Source organism: Diabrotica virgifera, chromosome 8 (assembly GCF_917563875.1).
Source record: "Diabrotica virgifera virgifera chromosome 8, PGI_DIABVI_V3a".
NCBI classification, from domain to species: Eukaryota; Metazoa; Arthropoda; class Insecta; order Coleoptera; family Chrysomelidae; genus Diabrotica; species Diabrotica virgifera.
In genome coordinates, this window is record NC_065450.1 from 219,858,696 (window position 1) to 219,880,206 (window position 21,511).

The 21,511-nt window shown below is 33.5% G+C and overlaps 1 protein-coding gene across 4 annotated transcripts in view; it reads left to right on the forward strand.

The window, feature by feature from the left end:
• Positions 1 to 21,511, forward strand: part of LOC114336636 (golgin subfamily A member 4) — a 142,247-nt gene that overhangs the window by 46,803 nt on the left and 73,933 nt on the right. For 3 of the 4 annotated variants that reach the window (XM_050658063.1, XM_050658067.1, XM_050658065.1), the window contains 3 exons: positions 2,672 to 2,841; positions 7,897 to 8,064; positions 18,007 to 18,060. In XM_050658063.1, the coding sequence (XP_050514020.1) occupies positions 2,672 to 2,841; positions 7,897 to 8,064; positions 18,007 to 18,060 (392 nt within the window). The remainder of the gene's footprint in view (positions 1 to 2,671; positions 2,842 to 7,896; positions 8,065 to 18,006; positions 18,061 to 21,511) is intronic. The other variant, XM_050658066.1, reaches the window with a different exon arrangement.

The window sequence follows — 21,511 nt, forward strand, 5'->3', positions numbered from 1 at the left end:
CACAAACCAAATATTAAAGAAAACTTTACTATTTCTTCAGTAAGTTAAACTGGATAAAAAAAATACTAGCAAACTTTAGGCTTAAACTAGAATGTTGAACTAGTAACATAAAAAGAAAACTTCTTGACTTCTGCTTGCATGAAAGGAAATATGGCACCTACCAAAAGCTGAACGCAGTGGCCTGCAGATTGCTAAAGCCATATTGGAACAAACTCAAACACAAAAACTTCTGCCACAAAATTACACAAACTTAACTGGAACTTCACTCTATGTTTGCCGGTAACCGCATTTGCGGCCCGAGGCCCGGCAAGATAGCTCTCTCCTGAACTCTACTCGATGACCTCTACCACAGAACTCTCTAACAGAACTGCTCACTTGATCTCCTCAAACACCAACCTTCCAAAAATCAACGCCCTCTCAAAATCAGAAGTTTACCTTCCCACAATCAGTTCTCGACCCAATTGCAGACTTTAATTCTCAATTAATCAAATCTTCACCATTAAGAAAACCAAAATCACTTTCCGTCAAACCTCTAATCAGACGCCATGCATATTTCTCCACCAATAAGAAACCAGATTCCCTGTAAGCAGTTTTCTCTAGGTTCCCATGGCAAGCCCGTTCTCACGACAAACTCAAGGTCTTGACAAGTCAGCAATTTCGCACGTGTGCTCAATGGGTAACACTTGTTGTTTACTCAAAGCTGTTATCTCTATAAAATAAACACTTTTCAGTCTCAAAGCCGGCAGAAATACATTATTAGAGAATTTATGATCTCCGAAAACAATTAGAACCTGTTTGAAACATTGCCGCCTCCTCTTGTAGGATATAAACAATTTGGGGCACTTTAGATTTCTACGCTAAATTTCAGAGAATCGTACGAACAACGAAACAAACATCCAACATCGTGAGAAGTGAATCACGTCATACGAAAGATCTGTTAGGAACTACGACTCTTCGATTCAATATACAGGGCGTAGCGAAAGTGTTACAAATGTAAACTAGATTGAAATTTCAAATAACCTTGGTATACAGGGTGGAGCAGAAATACAACGAATGTCGGACCGTTATAATCTAATTGTTCTTTGTACTTGATCTTGTACTTCTTTTTTAAAGTCTCCATGGCTGGACAGTGTAATTAATCTCCAGGTACTTTATTTCCATTACTTGTTCAATGCTAACTCCATCGACTTTAAGTTTGCATCTAATTGGTTCTTTACTAATTACTATTGTTCTAGTTTTCTAAGTTGTGAAATCGTCATGTTAAATTCTTTTGCTCTTGCATTAAATCTGGGAACTAGTCTTTAAAGGCTATCTTTATTTTGGGCTATGGCTATCCTCTTGCTTTATTGAAGTTCTTTATGACCTTATCCATGATTAAATTGTATAACATAGTGCTTAGTGAATCCCCCTGTCTTATTCCTTTGCCTGTATATATAGATTGTGTAAGTTGTCCATCTATTCTGACTTACATCTTATTGTTTTAATAGACTTACAAGAAATGCATTACATCTTACTCTGCCAAATGCCTTCTTTAAGCTGATCAAATAGGATTTCGAGTCTATTGTGTTCTAATTCTTTCTGTGTAATCTGTTCTATGACGAATATTCCTATTCGCGGTGTGCAAGTACTTGGAAGGGGAAACGAGAAACGACCGTGCGCGAGTCGCGGAGAAATATTGCAACTATCTTAAATAATTCATATTGTCAATTGAAATTGTCAAATTGACGTATATTTCATACCTTCTGTCAGTGAAGCAGAAAAATTATATATTGCTCCACAATATTGATATGATATGCAATTATTATATAAAGGTAAATTTAATTAATTTTATTTTGCTTGCAGTACTGCATTTTAATAACTAATTTTATTTACTACATACAATTGTTGACGTTTTCATAACAACCTGAATCTTATTTTTTCTTCTTATTATTTTTTTGGACTATGGCCTTGCCAATTATCCAGTAACCAGGACTAATATAATTGGCCAATATAATTAAAAGTGCGAATTTTAGTATAGAGCGTAGAAATAGGGGTCGCTTTGCCGAACTTGCACGGTCCCAATACGGAAACCATATGTTAAGTTTATGAGCTGACTTTTCGTACTTGCAAAATTTTAGTTGTAAGATTCAGGGTAATATTTAGCAAATTGATACCTCTGTAGTTTTCTGGCTGTTATTATGGTATTTTATTGTGCCTTCTTGTTAATTAATGTTGTCAGTTGATCCGTCATTGCCTCTCCCCCATATTTCAATAATTTATTTGGTTCATCTTTACCTGTCGCTTTTCTGTTCTTTAGTTTTTCAAGTGTTTTTTGTACTTCATGCTTGCTTATGTGGACTCTACTCTGGCCTCTTATAAAGCGCCATATTTCTTTTTATAGACTATAAAAATCGTGATCCTGTTCTTTTGATAATAGTTTCCAGTGCTCGTTTTTAATTTTTATTACAAGTGCATGTGTTTCATTTCTTATTCTCTTGCAATCTGCATACGCTTCTTGTGTCTTGTATATCGTCTACTTCAGGTAAGCTGTTTCTTTTCCTTGCATTCTTCCTCCATCTCTGTACAGAACCACGGAATTTTTCGCTTTGGAAGAGACTTGCTTATATTTATCTTTCTTTCGCCCAGAGCTTCTTTGGCTGAGTCTAAGATATTTGCTTTAATTTTGTTTCAGGTGATACAATGAACGCTTTGGTCGATCTTCAAGAAAAAGCCAGAAATGTGTTGTCTCAGTCGAGAACCAGTGCCGATCCAACTTTGTTACATCTCATCGAAGAATTATGTAGGGTAGGAGAGAGAATTAAGGAAGAATCTTATAGAGAACGGTATGATCTTCAGCAACAGGTACGTTTGCATCTAACTTACACATTATCTTTTAGATGAATCTATGAAACCTCCCATAAATTTGATTTTCAAATACCAATTTTACAACCAAACTGAACTACTACAAAAAATATGTGACATCTCTGTTTCTAATCTACTCTACAAATGGCAACAAAAATTTCTCGTTTTCTCAACACTTAAACAGTCCAGGTGGATTAACTTTCTTTCAATCGAATTTCAATATCTCCTATGCCTAGTCTATGTTTGTTATACATATAATGTAAATACAAAAGTTGTAGATCTTTTTATTATCTACAACTTTGCCCTCTAACTTTTTATACATAACAGTTTTGACGGAAATCATGATAAAAACGTTTTTACCCTTAAAAACTCACCCACTTCCACTTCCCGACCTCAGATCGCTCTTAAATGATTTTTCCTTTAATTTTTGTTATATTTTCTTCTTGTTGCAGTGGATTCCATCCAGTTACTATTTTTTTTTTACTTTTTGTTATTTTCAAAGACTTCGTCCCTGGTCTATTTTCATAATTTTTATTTTTTTGTTTCGTATTTTGTTTCGAATATTGTATCCATCAACTGGCCTATTATACACCAATATTCTTAATGAAAGCAGTTAAAAATACTCCTGATAAAAAATGTTTATGTTATTTTAGTTACAATGAAGTATTACGATGTGTCGAATGTTTGTTATTGCTTCTGACAGGTGTTTTGATTTTTTTATTAATTTGCAATATATATGTATTTTAAAATAATTTCGGGGAATCGTTCCAAAAACTGTGCTTAACATTCACAATTGATCATTGTTGATTTTGTGTTATTTATTTCATGATATTGTTTCTTTTAGTACAGAAATTAAATTTTTAATGAAATAATTATGGTTGATGGATTCGACCGTTACTTGATGGAAGTTCATTTTATCTAACAATAAAACACGAAAACGTTTGTTTTCTATACTTCCACAAAATTTATTATAACTAAGTGACTACAGCTGTTTCGGCGGAGTGCCTTTCTCAAGTGATATAGTTTACAATGTGTTTGCCTTTTTAAGTCTTCAACTGAAGAGGTTGAGGAGTGGGGAGCTGTTTGTCTCGAGTTGGTCATTCAGAATTATATCTGTATTTTTCAGTTTATTAATTTCCAAAGATTCTAAAAAAGATAGCTTAAGGCCTTTATTTTGAATATGTAGAATTTGAAACTCTTCATTGAAAGAATGATTATGATCTAGAAGGTGAAGTGCGTATGTAGAAGTGTCTGTTTTTCTATTGTTGAATGCCCTTTTGTGTTCTGCTATCCGTTTGTCAAAAGTTCTGCCAGTTTGACCGATGTACGTTTTCGGACAGTCACCACAAGTTAGTTTGTACACACCACTCTGTAGTTGCTTTCTCTTTCGACTTTTATTGTTCTTAATATATTTGCTTAAGTTGTTGTTAGTTCTGAAAGCTGGTGTTATTCCTTTCTTTTTTATGTATCTGGCTATTTTTGTTGTTATCTTGCCAGTATATGTGAGAGAGCAGAAGGTACTGGGTTCTTTCTGTGGTGGTGGATACACTAATTTCAGGGCTTTCTTATGGAGTTTTTGGTTTAAAAAGACTGACAGAAATTCCCATGACAAAAAATAACTTCGAGATAGAACTAAACATCATTAAACAAATAGCAGTAAACAACGGCTATAACGAACAAACAGTTAACAAAATTTTAAATACTAGGATAGTTCTTCATTATTTAGCATAGCTAAAGAAAGGCACTATTTAAGTTATTTTTCTGATGTATTTTTATCAAAATCATCATTTTTGTTCTGCGGGACATTTTTTTTGCTGCCATTTCGGTCTACTAAGAATCACGACGATTTTTTCATCTTTCTCGTGATCAATTTTTATCTTCTGCCAGAAAATTTTCATTTTAATAGAATGTTCCTCTTTCCTTGGAGTAAGCTGACGATCTCGAAATTGAAACGTGAATGCAATGGGTAAGTCTTTGACTATTCGTTCTTCTAGGTTTATCCATCCATAGATCATCTTGCAGGTTACTCTCTATTCAGTTTTTTCTTAGCCTACCTCTTTTTTCTTTCCGCTTGGTGTCCTTGTCAGTGTTTGTTTTGGTAGTTTATTGTTTATTATTCCTTGCACAAGATCATAACATAAAGATACTTCTCATTGAAATAAAATACTCAATTTTACATGGTAATAAAGTAGTCATCATTATGCCTACTACCTGTAGACATCCACTGCTACACATAGGTCTCCCTCAGCTCTTCCGATCTTTATTTGTCTTGTGCGGCTTGCATCCGGTTACTGATAACACACTTCAGGTCGCAGTCCATCTGATTGGTGAGCCTCCTCTGCTTCGTAGTGCTTCTTGTCTTGGCCTCCGCTCGACAATCCATCGATTGTCTGATGTCACGACGTATTTCTTCGTTTGGGATTCAGTCTCTCAAAGAGGCCGTCAACATATGGCGCTTCATAGCCCTATGAGTCACGCGAGTCTTGTTTACTACCTTTTTGTGAGTGTTCATGTTTCCGTTCCATAAGTTAATACAGGTAACACACACTGGTCAAATATTTTTCTTTGTTAGGCATTTCGTAGATCCCATTTAAATCATCAGCCAGCCCCAAAAGACAGATTCAATAAATGACGTCAAAGTTAGAATAAATAAAATATGGAAAAAAGAATGGAAAAATATTACAAGCATGTCAAAAAATTTATATTTTTCTTTACATCAAGAACTTCCTCCGCCACCTGAATACATATTTAAATATAACCTGCCAAAGCAAGATATTTCTACTATCGTCAGATTAAAAACTCGACACGGGAAATATGAGGCACATCTGCACAAATTAGGAATAATTAATTCATCAGTATGTTTTTGTGATAATGTTTCGATTAGAGATTTAAACCATATTTTCTTGGAATGCAAAATTAACGAGAGATATATAAATCAATTATATTACAATTTACGACAAACACAAGTTCATTTTCCAATTAGTATAGAATATCTACTAAGTTGTCATAAAATGGAAATATTTAAAATACTCATAAACTACTTGAAAGAAACAAATATAATCATTTAAGTGAAATACGTATAAATATAACAAAACTAATAAATTGAGGTAAAAATAAAATAAAAATCTGTGGCTAACGGACTCGCATCCAAGCCATTTTTTCACACACACACAGCCCAAAAAGTCCACTGCTGAACATAGGCCTCTTCCCCTCGTTTCCAACGCCGTCTATCCTGCGCCGCTCATATCCAGTTTTTATTTAGCCTTCTTAAATCATCAATCCATGGTATACGTAGTCGACCAACGCTTCTCTTGTCTTCCCTCGGATTTCCATTCCAGTAACCTCCTTGTTCATCGCCCATCTATTATTCTAGCTGTTCCGTCTCCTTATAGCTTAGTTAATTTTAGTTTTTTCGATTTTATTTTACGATGTAAATTCATATCAGACCACTCTTAAAGTTTGGGTAAATTATTTTCCAGAAATCTCTTAAAAGATTAAAATACATTCATTCTTACCTATATTTCTGGGTAACATTTGTCATTTGTATCATGATCCTCTTTAGAAAGTAGGTATTTGGAAAGTTAGGCGAGTCAAGCGGTTATTGTCCCCTTCTGAGAAGGACAGTGATAAACGGCTTTCAACGGTTTTGTAATCACGTTTTTTCCAAAGTGAAAGTTTGTAGGACAGATATAGACATTTTTGTTTTCCCCACCACCAGGGATTTCTGGTCGAGAGCCGTTTTGTAATTTTAATAGTATTCAGTAGCGAACGAAAATTAGATCTGTAAACACGTATAGCAATCAATAAAGAGTTCTATCGAAAAGTGTCGTCTTATATTATTTTAATTTGCTAAAGTTATATTTTATAGCAACGTATACTCACGGTACACTAATCGTGGGTCAACACTAGCTATGTGTACTGCCCATCTCCACCTCAACCTGGCTATCCTTTCTGACGTCAGTCACCTTTGTTCTTCTCCTGATTTCTTCGTTTTTGATTTTGTTTCGCAGAGTTATTCCTCACATTGACCGCTCCATTCTTCTCTCCGTGACTCTTAGTTTGGTAGCCGAGGCTTTAGTTAAGGTAAGTGTGTCTGATCCGTACGTCAAGACTGGGAGGACGCACTGATCAAATACCTTTCTCTTTAGGCATGTGGGCAACTCACTTTTAAAAGTCTCTCTCAGTTTTCCAAACGCTCCCCATCCAAGACCGATTCTTCTCTTCAGTTCATGAGTCTGGTTATCCCTGCCAATCGTAATTTCATGTCCCAGGTATTTATATCTATCTACGAGTTCTATTTCTTTCCCACCAATACTGATGTTCTGGTGGGGTATCAAATTTGTCATTACTTTGGTTTTCGAGATGTTTATTGCCATACTCTCTTGCCATACCTAGATCCTCAGCTACTATGACTATATCATCGGCGAAACGTAAGTTGTTTAGGTATTCTCCATCTATTTTTATTCCCTTTGTCCCCTACGATCCCATTTAAATTCATAGTTTAATTTACCAAACTCTGCCAATCCTATGCGACGTGGGACCTCATATGTCTGGTTATCTCTGTCCAACCGAATTCCATGTCCTTATAGGATGCAGTCTGCTCAATATCTCTTCCATCAACAACAATATAAAAGCATGTATCCACTATGTTCGAACCTCTTGCGCTTTGTAAAATGTCTTAACTATTCTCGCCGGCCGCTGGGATTTGAACCCCGGCCTAGATGCATGGAAGTCAGACATACTACCGTGAGTAGCTTTGGAGCTGCAGTTTCCCCTTGCCGTACTCCTCGCTGTATACAGAATTTATTTGTTTGTTGTTAAGATAGTCTTACGCTAGCCGGTTGCCTTTTGGTAGATATATTTTATCATGTTAGTGTAGCGATGGTCTATTCGGCATTCTGTCAATACTTTGCTTGTGAAAAAGTAGTAAGGGCTAAGTAATGCCCTTAAGATGTAATACTTTACAAAGATTTATTTGGTTTTTATCTTAATTAGCCAGAGCAAGCTTATTAAAATCCTTCATTCTTATTTTGTTTTCTTTTATTTTTAATGCAGATCGAGGCAGCTGATAAGAAATATCGCACGACTAACAAATTCCTCGAGGAACAAGCCATGGAGCGCGAACAGGAACGTGACGAAGCCCAAAAGAAAATTGACGCTCTTCTGATTCAGTTGAAAGAAAGAGACAAAAACAAGGTTCATTCCGAAATAGTTGCTTCCGAGGTAAGTTTCCTGGGTTTAGTTCATTCGTAGATGCTTGGTCCGTTAGATGCTTTTGTATTGAATGTTAGATTAGATTAAATTATGTTGTTTGGGCGTTAACGATATTATCACATGCTTTTTACACTGATGATGCTGTTCCCATGCTGGTTCTCTTCTCCAATTCAGTTAGCGAATCGAGTGAATACATTTTTAACCTATACTGGAATGCTGCTTCGCTTTGTACGATGTCTATCTTACCCCTTTATATTATACAGGGTGGTCCATCTTATTCGCCTCGTTGTCTGTAAGGAAAACCACTTAATATTAAAAAAAATTCTTTAAAGAAATTTACAGGGCCATTAATAGTACAATCTAAAAATAATGTGAATTATACAGGGTGCTCCAAAAAAGAGTGGTATATCAAAGTTATATTTTTTCTTATAGAATGCCCTATATCTATATCTGATGACATTATTGAATTGACCTTAAAAAATAAACTATACTGTCATAAGGGTTCCCTATACCTAAATACAGGGTGTTTTGATTTATTTCGATTTTTATAAAAATGTAAGGTTTTAGAAAAAAATAAATATCTACGAATCTAAGAATCAGTAACAAATTCTTTCTTGGATCTTAATAATAGACTATTTAGCATACTTAAACAGATGCTTATTGCAACAAAGTTTCTTACAGGGTGGTCAAAATATGAGATTGTTCTATTAACAAATTCAAGCTGTAATAACTTAGTTATTTTAAATGGAACACCCTGTATCTTACTAGTCTTTCGCGTAGAAAATTTATTTAGCTTTCAATTCTTATTAGGGTTTCCTATACCTATCTCCCTTAATTTTTTAAATATTTAAAGATTTCCTAATTTGTAAGCTTTAAAAATTAGAACTAAGTACCTATGTCGTGGTTATGTACAACACATCACCAATACCGGCAATATACTTAGACAAGATACTGTCAGTAATAAAATTTTCATTGTTATCATGTAATCACACAGAGTGTTGTAGTATTTTAGTTGATTTTGGCCTACATGTGACATTTAATAAAATGTTTATATTAAACTGCATACCCTATATTAGATGCCGTATTCTGGAAGATATTTAAATTATATTTCATTCCGTATAAGTATTTTCCATATCTTAAACCGACGGTTATTAAGTAAATTTAAGAACACCATTTTTTGTTTGAATTTTTGAATCGCAATTACAAACAATTAAATGCAATGGCTACTATGACGAAAACGAACCTATTGTACAAAAATATGTAAAAAAGGTATTTACAGAATAACATGGGAATTTATATTTACAGAATAACATGTGTATTGAGAATGTTTACATGGAATTGAAGAGATTTTAAATATCTTCCATTATAAAGAATAGAATACCGAGTATGTCATTTAAAATAAGAATACTCTATGTGATTAAATGATAAAAATGTGAATTTTATTAACGAAAGTATCTTGACTAAGATATTTAAGTATATTGCCGGTGTTGGTGATGTGTTGTACATAACCACGACATAGGTACTTAATTCTAATTTTTAAAGCTTACAAATTAGGAAATCTTTAAATATTTGAAAAATGAAGGGAGATAGGTATAGGAAACCCTAATAAGAATTGAAAGCTAAGTAAATTTTCTACGCGATAGACCAGTAAGATACACGGTGTTCCACTTAAAATAAGTAAGTTATTACAGCTTGAATTTGTTAATAAAACAATCTAATATTTTGACCACCCTGTAAAAAGATAGGTATAGGAAACCCTAATATAAATTGAAAGCTAAGTAAATTTTCTACGCGATAGACTACTTACATACAGGGTGTTGCATTTAAAATAAGTAAGTTATTACAGCTTGAATTTGTTAATAGAACAATCTCATATTTTGACCACCCTGTAAGAAATTTTGTTGCAGTAAGCATCTGTTTAAGTATGCTAAATAGTCTATTATTAAGATCCAAGAAAGAATTTGTTACTGATCCTTAGATTCGTAGATATTTATTTTTTTCTAAAACCTTACATTTTCATAAAAATCAAAATAAATCAAAACACCGTGTATTTAGGTATAGGGAACCCTTATGAAAGTATAGCTTATTTTTTAAGGTAAATTCAGTAATGTCATCAGATATAGGGCATTCCATAAGAAAAAATATAACTTTGATATACCACTCTTTTGAAGCACCCTGTATATTATTTTTAGATTGTAGTATTAAAGACCCTGTATATTTCTGTGAAGAGATTTTTTTTAAATATCAAGTGGTTTTCCGTACATAGACCGAGGCGAATTAATAAGATGAACCACCCTGTATATTGCTCACGAACTCTTACTTTCTTGAAATAGAACGGAATAGTGCCCTTGACAACACTTTCCTTTATTGTTAACACATTTCTGTGCAAACTTTTAATCAAGTATACAAGAACTTACAATGAAGTAAACAACTTCTAATCTTCTTCTTCTTTTTAGGTTCAGGCGAGACTAGTCAATCTCTGGCAGTTTATTGTAACACCTTTGTACCATACTTTGTTTTTTTTTTTCATTAAACTAATATGTCTTGTGGCCACAGTTTCTTTATTGGTTGTTTTGGATCCCTTCTGGTACAATCCTCAGTGACCTGTGAATTTCTGCCTCACATCACTTAGCACATTGCAATGACATAGTATGTGTATGATAGTATATTCTTCCATTTCGCACTTTCTGCGCCTTGGTTCATACCTAATTTGTCTAGGTTTCTCTATCTATGCAGGCCACCAAAGCAGAAACTTCAGCCTGAAACACAGTTGCTATTACATAATATAATTGCATGTTTGCCCAAAGACTCCTGATACAGTACCATGGACAGTTTTAGAACCATCAGTGAACCATATAGTCCAGGAACCGAAGCTTTTCACCTCGCAATTTTTACAGAATGGATCGATTTGCTTGAAAATTTGAGAGTAAGTAGTAGAAAGTCCAAGGATCAAAATCTATATGATGCCGAAAGGCGCTTTTACCATGGGGGTGGTTGCCACCCCATCTCGACGGTGGAAATTTTTTATTATATTTTGACCACAAAAGTTGATAAAAACATTCATTCTAAGCAAAAAATGTTCTATAAATTATTTTGATAAAATTAATAGTTTTCGATTTATTGGCTATCGAAAGTGTTAGTTTTACAATCAACTATTTTTAATGGGAAATAAGCCACAATTTTACCAAAAAAATGATTTTATTAACGTTTCATTTAATTTTATTTTATTACCAGTATTATTTTGTATTTTGACAACGACACCCGACTTGGGCGTCGAAACGTTAATAAAATCATTTTTTTGGTAAAATTGTGGCTTATTTCCCATTAAAAATAGTTGATTATAAAAATGCCACAAGAAAATAGCTTCAGAACAACATGTTAGTTTTACGTATATCGATAAAATCAATGTTTTTCGATATACTCGTTTACGATTCACTCAATGTTTGCAGTAGAAATTTTTGGGAATTAAATATCCTACAATTTTGTATTTAAATATTTTTTCGTATTTCTGATGCTAATCTTTCTATTCTGAAGGAAATGGTGGCTTTTTACCAAACTACAAAAATTCGTTATTCGCTTTTAACTCCAGTTTTTAAAAACTAATAATTCTAAGCCACTTCTAGAATCTATTAATAATGCCCAAATAAAGAAGAATAAATATAATAAATAAGGCCAATTACTAAAAACACCGCTAACTTGCATTATTCTGCTTCCAATTGGATGTCTCCTTTTTTTTTCAAAAAAATATATTTATTTTTGAACCATAACTTTTTTATTATTTATCTGAGAAAGTTTGGCGAAAAACAATTTTGTAGGTCTTTACAAGATCTATAAGCATATTAATATTAAATCTTTTTAAAATCCTCAGTCGCACGAAGAGGTGACTTTGAAAGTGTTGGTAAAGGTGGTTTTTGCATGTTATTAAAAGTTTTAATTGTCAATAACTCACTTAATTTTTGCCGTAGAAAAAATTTATGCAAACCAGTTTCTTGGGAATTAAATAAGACAATTTCATATTTAAACACTTTTTCGTATCTCTGATGCCACTTTCTATTCTGAAGAAAAGAACATTTTTTTCCAAACTACAAAAATTCGTTATTCGCTTTTAACTCAATTTTTTTAAAACTAATTATTCTAAGCCAGTCAAACTTCTAAAACCTATTAATAATACATAAGTAAAGAAGACCAAATAAGGTCAATGACTAATTTTAATTAGGGTGGTGATTAAGGGGGTTGCTTCCGATAACTTACGCTGAAAAAAATAGGGACTGACATTCTTTTCATTATAAGTCACTTAATTTTCGAGCTAGAGACTTGTTTTTTATTTCTGGAGATAGATATTTTTAAATACTTTAAATTAGTTTGAACAAGTTATCTTCGAAAAATACATACATTTCCCCGTCTTTTGACTTTGAAACTACAATATTTAACATTTGACGAAGAAGAGCTTAACATTATAATAAAGTATAGCTCGATTAGTATTGGTCTTACAGAAAATTAATAAAAACGGTTTTGTTTATTTTTTCAAAAGCTACATTTTTGTTAAGTAAAGTTGTTTTGATAAAACGAAAACTTTGCACGAAAGCATTTGACGAAGAAGAGCTTAACATTATAATAAAGTATAGCTCGATTAGTATTGGTCTTACAGAAAATTAATAAAAACGGTTTTGTTTATTTTTTCAAAAGCTACATTTTTGTTAAGTAAAGTTGTTTTGATAAAACGAAAACTTTTGGAGTTATTAGCAGAAAATTGATTAAAAACATTTTTTTATATATAAAACTAACACTTTCGATAGCCAATAAATCGAAAACTGTTAAGAGAAAACAGTAGCGATCAACAGGTAGCAAAAAGGCGTTCCAAGATTGCTGCTGTAATTTGGAATATTTTTTCGAGATATTTGGCACACGTATTCGTAATATAATAAAGAATGGCGGTAAAGAGCCCAATTTGAAAAATATATTAATATGTGGAAATTACTCTATAATTTATGTATTTAATTACTCTGTAATAAATACAATATTAAAAAAACGAACCTGTACCGCCATTAAGAAGAACAAAAAAATACACTTTCTTCAAATAAATTTTTTTATCCGATGTCTAGATTTTGTGTCATTTTGGAACTACTAATGAAATAAAAAATTTTAGTAGTTCCAAAATGACACAAAATCTAGGCATCGGATAAAAAAGTTTATTTGAAGAAAGTCTATATTTTTGTTCTTCTTAATGGCGGTACAGGCTCTTTTTTTTTAATATTGTATTTAATTACAGAGTAATTTCCACATATTAATATATTTTTCAAATTGGGCTCTGTACCGCCATTCTTTATTATATTACGAATACGTGTGCCAAATATCTCGAAAAAATATTCAAAATTATAGCCGCCATCTTGGAACGCTTTTTCGCTACCTGTTGATCGCTACTGTTTCCTCTTAATTTTATAAAAAAAATGTATAGAACGTTTTTTCCTTAGAATGAACGTTTTTACCAATCTTTGCGGTCAAAATATAATAAAAAATTTCCACCACCGGGATGGGGTGGCAACCACCCCCATGGTAAAAGCGCCTTTCGGCATCATATAGATTTTGATACTTGGGCTATCCACTACTTATTCCCAAATTTTCAAGGAAATCGATCCATTCTGTAAAAACTGCGAGGCTTTGTCCTATTTTAAGCTTTATTACTTGGACTAATATTAACTCCCCATTAATATTTGGGACTTTTTATTGTCTACATGGTATAATTCTGGTGTCATGTCAGAGTTCATCATAAAGATGGATTATAGTATAGATATATGTATATAGATACTGTAGTTTGTTTTTGAAACACTAAAATAGAAAGTTGTAACTGTTCAATACGAGGTATGTCTATTAAATAACGAAACCATGGCCATGTTTCAACAAATGGTTTCTAGTATTGTTGCCCTGAATAGACCTTCTTTCTCATCTTTCATAATAGACTTGACGACAAAAGAGGTCGACAAAAAAGAACGACATCCGAATCGACAAAAGAGATTCTCAAATTATAGAAGCTGTTTATTGGAATCAGACAGTAATCACAACAACCAGTGGTAACACGCCAAGGCCAATTGAAATACAACGAGGTGTCAGACAGGGTTGTGTGCTATCACCAATACTATTTAACGGAGTAAGATACTATTCTACTCGGAGGTAATATTTGCGAACGCTTTATCGTACTCTTCAGAAGGTATCAGGATAAAATGACAAAGAGTAAATTAACATCTGCTATGCAGATGACACTGTTTTAATGACTGATTCGGACCATAGTCTCCAGATACTATTAAATAGGATCACAGAGTTGTGAAAAAATTGGGATGAAGATCATCATCATTTGGCTCTACAACTCTATGTGAGTCTTGGCCGCGTTTACTATTTCCCTCCATTGTTGTCGGTCCTGAGCAGCTATTTCCCATTGCTGTACTCCCATTTTGCGTAGATCGCTGGCTACTGCGTCCTTCCATCTCTTTCTTGTGCGACCAACTGACCTTTTTCCATCGGGCCTTTCCCAGAATGTGGCGTTTAGAAGTCTTTCGTCACTTGATCTTAGTACGTGACCCGCCCATCGTATTCTGTTTGATTTAATGTAGCGTACTGTTTTCATCTCCGTATATTGTCTGGAGTTCATCATTGTGTCTTCTTCTCCATTTGATGGGATGAAGATCAATACTGCGAAAATCAAAGAACAAAAATTTACCCCTTCCGTGTGAATCACCAACAGCTTAGTGATAATACATAGACGAAGTAGCAATACATAGACCAACACAAATATCTTGGTTGCTGGTTCAACAATCCACTTGATTATAAACAAGAAGTAAGAGCGAGAATAGAGGTAGTCCGACAAGGCTTTAACAAAATGAAAATTATTTTGTAACAGTAGCATTAATATAAGTCTTAGGTGTTGTTTCCTGCATTTCTATGTATGGTCAATACTAATGTATGGAACGGATGCCTAGTCAACATAACGCTGATGAACAAGTTAGAAGCCTTTGAACTCTGGCTTTATAGACGGATCTTAAATATACTTTGGAGAACCCACACCACCAACGAAAATGTCCTGAAGAGAATATGTACAGCTATGGAGCTGCCAAAGATTATCAAAGAAAATTTAGCTACCTGGGACATATAATCCAGGGGAAGGTTGGAGGAAAACGGGGTCCAGGTAGGCGCCAGATTTCATGGCTTAACACTAGAAAGCCGAAGGGGCCAATTTGGCCCCTGTTGCGATTTAAAGTTATTGTAGTTTTTTTATTTGAGGCAATAATATTTTCATATTTTATGACTTTTAATATTTTGATACAAAGTCTTATTAAAAACAAAAAAATATTGTTTATTAAATTTATTTAATGGTTTTTTTAACAAATCTACCATAGAAGTCTAAAGGGGCCAAATTGGCCCCGTGTAAGTTTTTATCGTTTTCGGTAAATTCGACGATCTTTTCTTTCAAATTCCTGTCGAATGGGTAAAATTATATTTATGTATGGTTATTGTAAATGGTTACCCTTATACTGGTACTGATCATCTACGTAATAAAGATACAATGGTTGGCGAACACAAGTGAACACAAAGATGCAATTGTTGGTGTAGAGGACCAAATGACGCGTCTTTATACTAGAAAAGCAACGTCAAGACGATGACCTATGTACGTGTTTTATCATACTCTTGACTTGGAAGCAATAAATGCATGGATTATTTATAAAGAAATAACTGGAAGTAAGACTCAGTTTCCGTAAGTTTATTCTTCGGCTGTGTGAAGAATTATGGGCCCCATACCTTGTCTCCCGAAATCTGGAACTACGTCTAGCAACACCAGGTCTACAGCAACAACTATCACTGTTACTATCCAAAAACGAAAAAAATATCAGTTGAACATATTTTGTAAAGGAAATCATACTTCAAATCATTGCCACGGTTGTAACAAGGCAATGTGTGGCAAATATCAAAAACTGCAAATTGTACGGTGTTCCGAATGTTTTTGATGGAGAGCGAATGTGTTAAACAATAAAAGTAAAAAATAAAATTAGATCCTTTTGTCTAGAGTTGATTTAATTTCTTTAAAGTGAGTTTTAATTGATTAAAGAACGTGGGGCCAAAATGATCCCTTCCGGCTTTCTAAGTAGGTATGCTAAGTCAGACATTCTAGTGTTAAAGATATCAGGTCAGAGACTGGACGGCCTTGATTCAACATCCTTGTTTAGAGCTGCATTGGACAGAGATAGATTGACCAGTAATCGCTAACCTTCACTAAAAGAGCAGCACCACAAGAAGAAAACAACATCGGTATCGTTATTTAATAGCCACACTTTGTACATTGACAGTCTAGCATTTTATTCATAAACACTAAGCTAATTTTTACCTGTGTGCAGATGTATTTGGGTGATTCCATTTCAAATCACTCAATTTTGGATCAAAAAAACTTTTGGATCTCCGATTTGTCTGAGAATTGGTACAGAGCATCTGCGGGATGTAGAAATAAAACATTTAAGGTCGAATTGTCTTCTTTTTCTTCTTCCTTTTTTCTCAAAATGTTCTTTTAAGCGATTTTACAGTGATTTGGTATTTATTTAAACAAATTTGCATTTTCTATCGTAAAGTATCAATGGAAAACATAATATTTTAATAGAAGGGACTCAAAAATGGCATTATAACAAGTTATTTTGATTCAAAACAAGTTTTTGATCTAATTTTATAGTGTAGAAAGCGTTAAAATACCGTTCCCCCATTCCGAAAATACATCATAATCGATTTGGCTGAAAATTTGCCCACAGATAGACAAAACATAGGACTTTAAGTGGTTAGAAGGATTTGAATTATATTACAATACCAAAAAAGTTACATGCAATATCACAGTCAAAAATATAGATGTCTACTGTAAGTACAATTAACTCAGAAAATATCGACCTCACGACAAAAGTTGTTAAAAAGAAATTGTAATAATTGTAAATACGATTTATTTGGAACAATTTCAGTTCCTACCATTTTTGTCGAAAAGTTAAAAATGGCGGCGATATTGAGCAAAAACGGTTCTCCTTTAAAATCAAGATGGCGGCTAACGTAACAGAGCAATTCATTCGTGATTTTAAATTTAGGCTACTATTGACCCCCCTAAAGATTAGAAAAATAAAATTTTGTGCAGCTCGGCATGCAAGGTCAAATGCTATCCCGACTGGACTAATATACTTTTGAGTCTGATATTATTGCATGTAATTTTTTTGGTATTGTAATATAATTCAAATCCTTCTAACCACTTAAAGTCCTATGTTTTGGCTATCTGTGGGCAAATTTTCAGCCAAATGGATGATGATGTATTTTGGGAATGGAGGAAAATGTAAAAAACGGTATCTTAACGTTTTCTACACTATAAAATTTGATTAAAAACTTGTTCTGAATCAAAATAACTTGTTATAATGCCATATAATGACATTTTGAGTAACTTCTATTAAAATATTATTTTTTCCATTGATACTTTACGATAAATTTGTTTAAATAAACACCAAATCACTGTAAAATCGCTTAACATAACATTTTGAGAAAAATAAGAAGAAAAAGTTGTTTTGACCTTAAATATCTTATTTTTACGTCCCGCAGAAACTATACTATACAAGTTTCAGAAAAATCGGAGATCCTCAAGTTTTTGCCTGAGTGATTTGACATGGAATGTACCATTTATACTTTTTGCTCTACTGACGTTTTAGGCCTAGAACTCAAGGTCCATGTTTTACCTTTGTACATTTCACAAATTTTACATTACACTGCTCACATACAAGTTACTTGCATATGTGTATTTACCTGTCCGATTTTCCAGCTACTAGTGATGGTAAATTATTCCCCTTTTTGCTGGGGCTATTGGAGAAACAAAGCTTTTGTGTTTTTATATTTGATTGCACACTAAATGTACTTAATAACACTGCACGATTTTGTTTGAATGCTTTGCAGGTAGTTGCCTTTCTTCTGGGTAGTAACAATGGAATTTTTCCCATGATGCAACAGGTTGGTATTTTAGTTTTTGTTTATACTGTCAGGCAATTAAATTCTTTGATTCTAAATTCTGTAAAAAATTACGTCGAGTAATAAATTCATCATCATTAATTCATTCTTTTTGGGGCTATAAGCAAATACGAACATAAGCAATTACAAAACAAATATCAACATTAACAATGGACAATGACAAATCAAATATAAAAACTAAAATAAAAATTTCATTTTTATTCAGTTGCAATGCGAAGGCAAAACAATCTTATTTTTCAATTAGAATACGGAGCGTAGTCCAGCCCTCTGAATCGACGATTTTCGACTCTTGTTGGAGTCTCATCGGAGAGAACGTAGGCCTGCTACTCCATACTCCAATTGACCAACACCGAGAGTTTATCCCCCACTCCGCACCTGACGTGAATGGACTAGGTGACTAGCGTCATCTGGCAATTGAAAGATGAAGTAGTTTTCAATCCTAATAGCAATATTAATAATATTTAAAAATATTAAAATATTACTAAAAGATTTTATTACTAAATATTACTAAAATATTTTATTATTATTATATTAAACTTCGAAGCGGTCAAAGAGTTCATATATCTAGGGACATCGGTTAACCCCAATAATGACACATCTGAGGAAATAAAAAGACGAATAATAATTGCAAACAGGTGTTATCATAGTCTATCAAAGTACTTAGCTAACAAACGTCTGTCTCAAAAAACTCGTATAAGGCTGTATAGAACATTGATAGTCCCCGTTCTCACATATGGATCAGAGGCATGTACGCTAACTAAAACAGATGAATCCGCTCTGTCGATTTTTGAAAGAAAAGTGCTACGTAAGATATTCGGAGCGGTCTGTGAGAACGGAATATGGAGGCGTAGATATAACTTTGAACTGCAGAATATCTACAAGCATACGTTTGGTGGAAAAGATATTATCACTATAATTAAGCGAAACCGCCTGCAGTGGGCAGGACATGTAGCCCGGGCCCCTGAATCGAACATGATAAAAAAGATTCTAACAGTGCAACCCGTGGGAATGAGAAGACGGGGTAGACCAAAGCTGAGGTGGATGGACGGGGTAACACAGGATGCCGAGAAGATCGGAGTCGGCAACTGGAAAATGCAAGCAAGGGACAGAACAGAATGGCGTAGAAAGCTTGAGAAGGTCGAGGCCCTCTAAGGGCTGTAGCACCAAGATGATGATGATGATGAAGTCGCAGAATTATATACTTTTTGAATGTGTTTTTACGAAATTTTTATTATTTCAAGTATATTTTTACGGTTTATGCATTAACAAATTTTATGTATTTATTGTTATCAAATCTTTAGTCAACTTTTATCTTACATTAATGCACACTTGAAAAAGAAGAATCTGCTTTGCAGCAATAAAATTGATGAATTACGAAAAGTTTTACAGCGTTTTCAATATATGCGTCATTTTTGACTTTCACTGCCGGCCAAAATAATGACGTAAATGGCTCACTTGTTCGGGAGTTATGAATAAGATTAGATCCGGTCTGATCCTTATACCTGCTTATTATGACTCTACGATAGTATGAGAAAACAACTGTAAACATGAAAATCCCTAAATAGGGACTTTTTTATTTTACCTCATGGTCATGTTTGTAGTGCTTGTTTGTAATTGGTTAAACCACAGGAAAGTTTACTCCATTAAATTAAAAAATTTTGACACTATTGACGTTTATGAAATTTTGACACTATTCGCATTTAAAAGTCATAGGTTAATTAAGTTATATCGGCGATTTTTTTATGATTTCTGAGTTATTCCTTTAATTTTTAGATTTTTAGTCTGCATTTTTATATAAAAAACAGATATGAATCTGTGTTATTTTTCATTCGGTTTCGTTTCCTCGGTAAAATATTTTTTTTTTCAAAAATTCGTTAGGAACACCAATAGTTTAGGCCAAAGACACTGGCTTAACAAAAAAATATAATTAAAAAAATATACATATAAAAAAGTGCACTAAACACACAAATTTTATTAACATAATAACATTTATCCTAGGGTGTGAGAATTTGAACAATTAATTTATTTATATTGGATCATAAAAAATGCTCTTTTTATATTTTATAAATACAAAATAAGTCTGGCTAATTGGTTTATGCCAAAGCCAATTATAAATAAAAAAAAAGACACTGGCTTACTAGATATCCGCACTAACAATAAATATTTTTTCCAAAAAAAAAAACATGTTTTTGTTAATCCCTACGCGGCAAACAGTCTGCCTCGGTTGAAAGGGAGTCATCTAAAATTAGCGATAGCGGAAATTTTATGTTGATTTGTACTCTGGAGTTCCCAATTTTGAGAGGGAAACGTTTATTTATATCTGCCGGTTATTTTTACCTTTCCAACGTTTCTGTTTATTCGTACAGTTGTGCATCCTACAATAATAACAGTAATACAGATATTTTCATATAACTTCTAACAATAGATTGCGATAATCAAATAACACGCATGGTTTTTTGTTTTTGCCAATAATTTATTTTTGATTTACGTATTCGTATATACTAATAACAAAAACAATTCAAATTGTAAGTAATGTTTAGGGTGGTTCAAATATACAGTTCGACAAAAACATGGACTCCTTAATATTAGCGACTTAACGTCAGTAAAGTCTACTTCTTCTTCTCCTAGTTCCATGACGTTATCTATGGTTGGATATCATGTTGGCTACCATATTCGCTATCGTGACTTCATTGATAGCAGCTCTGAATAATGATGTTGTCGATTTTCCGAATCATTGTCTTAGATTTTTCAGTCATGGTATTCTTCTTCTACCAGGGCCACGTTTACCTTGGATCTTTCCATTAATGATCAGATGCCAAAGTTCATATTTTTCTCGGTGTCTCATAATGTGACTGAAGTATTCCAGCTTGCGTCTCTTTATTATATTGACCAGGTGTGTTGTTTGGTTCAGCCGTCTAACCTCATTTCTAACTCTGGACCCAGCTTATTCGTAGTAGTCGTCTGTATATAAACATCAAAAAGACTTCCAAGCGTTTAGACATAGTCTTATTTAGAGTCCACGCTTCCACTCCAATTAGTAGGACTGGAAAGATATAGCAATATGTCATTTTTCTGCGGTTGGATTCCGGTTCTCAGTGATATTACTGCCGAGATACACGACTTTCTCTACTCTGTCCAGTATGGCATCTCCGACTTTTATACCGTCACCCTGTATATAATTTTTTTGCTAACTATCATATATTTAGTTTACTTAACGTTGAGTTTTAATCCATATACTGATCATAGATTTGTTTTATTTTGTTCATTAGACTTTAAAGGTCTTTCCAATTAGCCAGCACTACGGTATCGTCGGCATATCTAATATTGTTCACGGTTACTCCATTCGCAATAATACCTTCTGATGTCTTCTTTAAGGCTTTCTTAAGCAATTCGTCTGAATATAAGTTACAGAGTGAAGACGATATATATACAG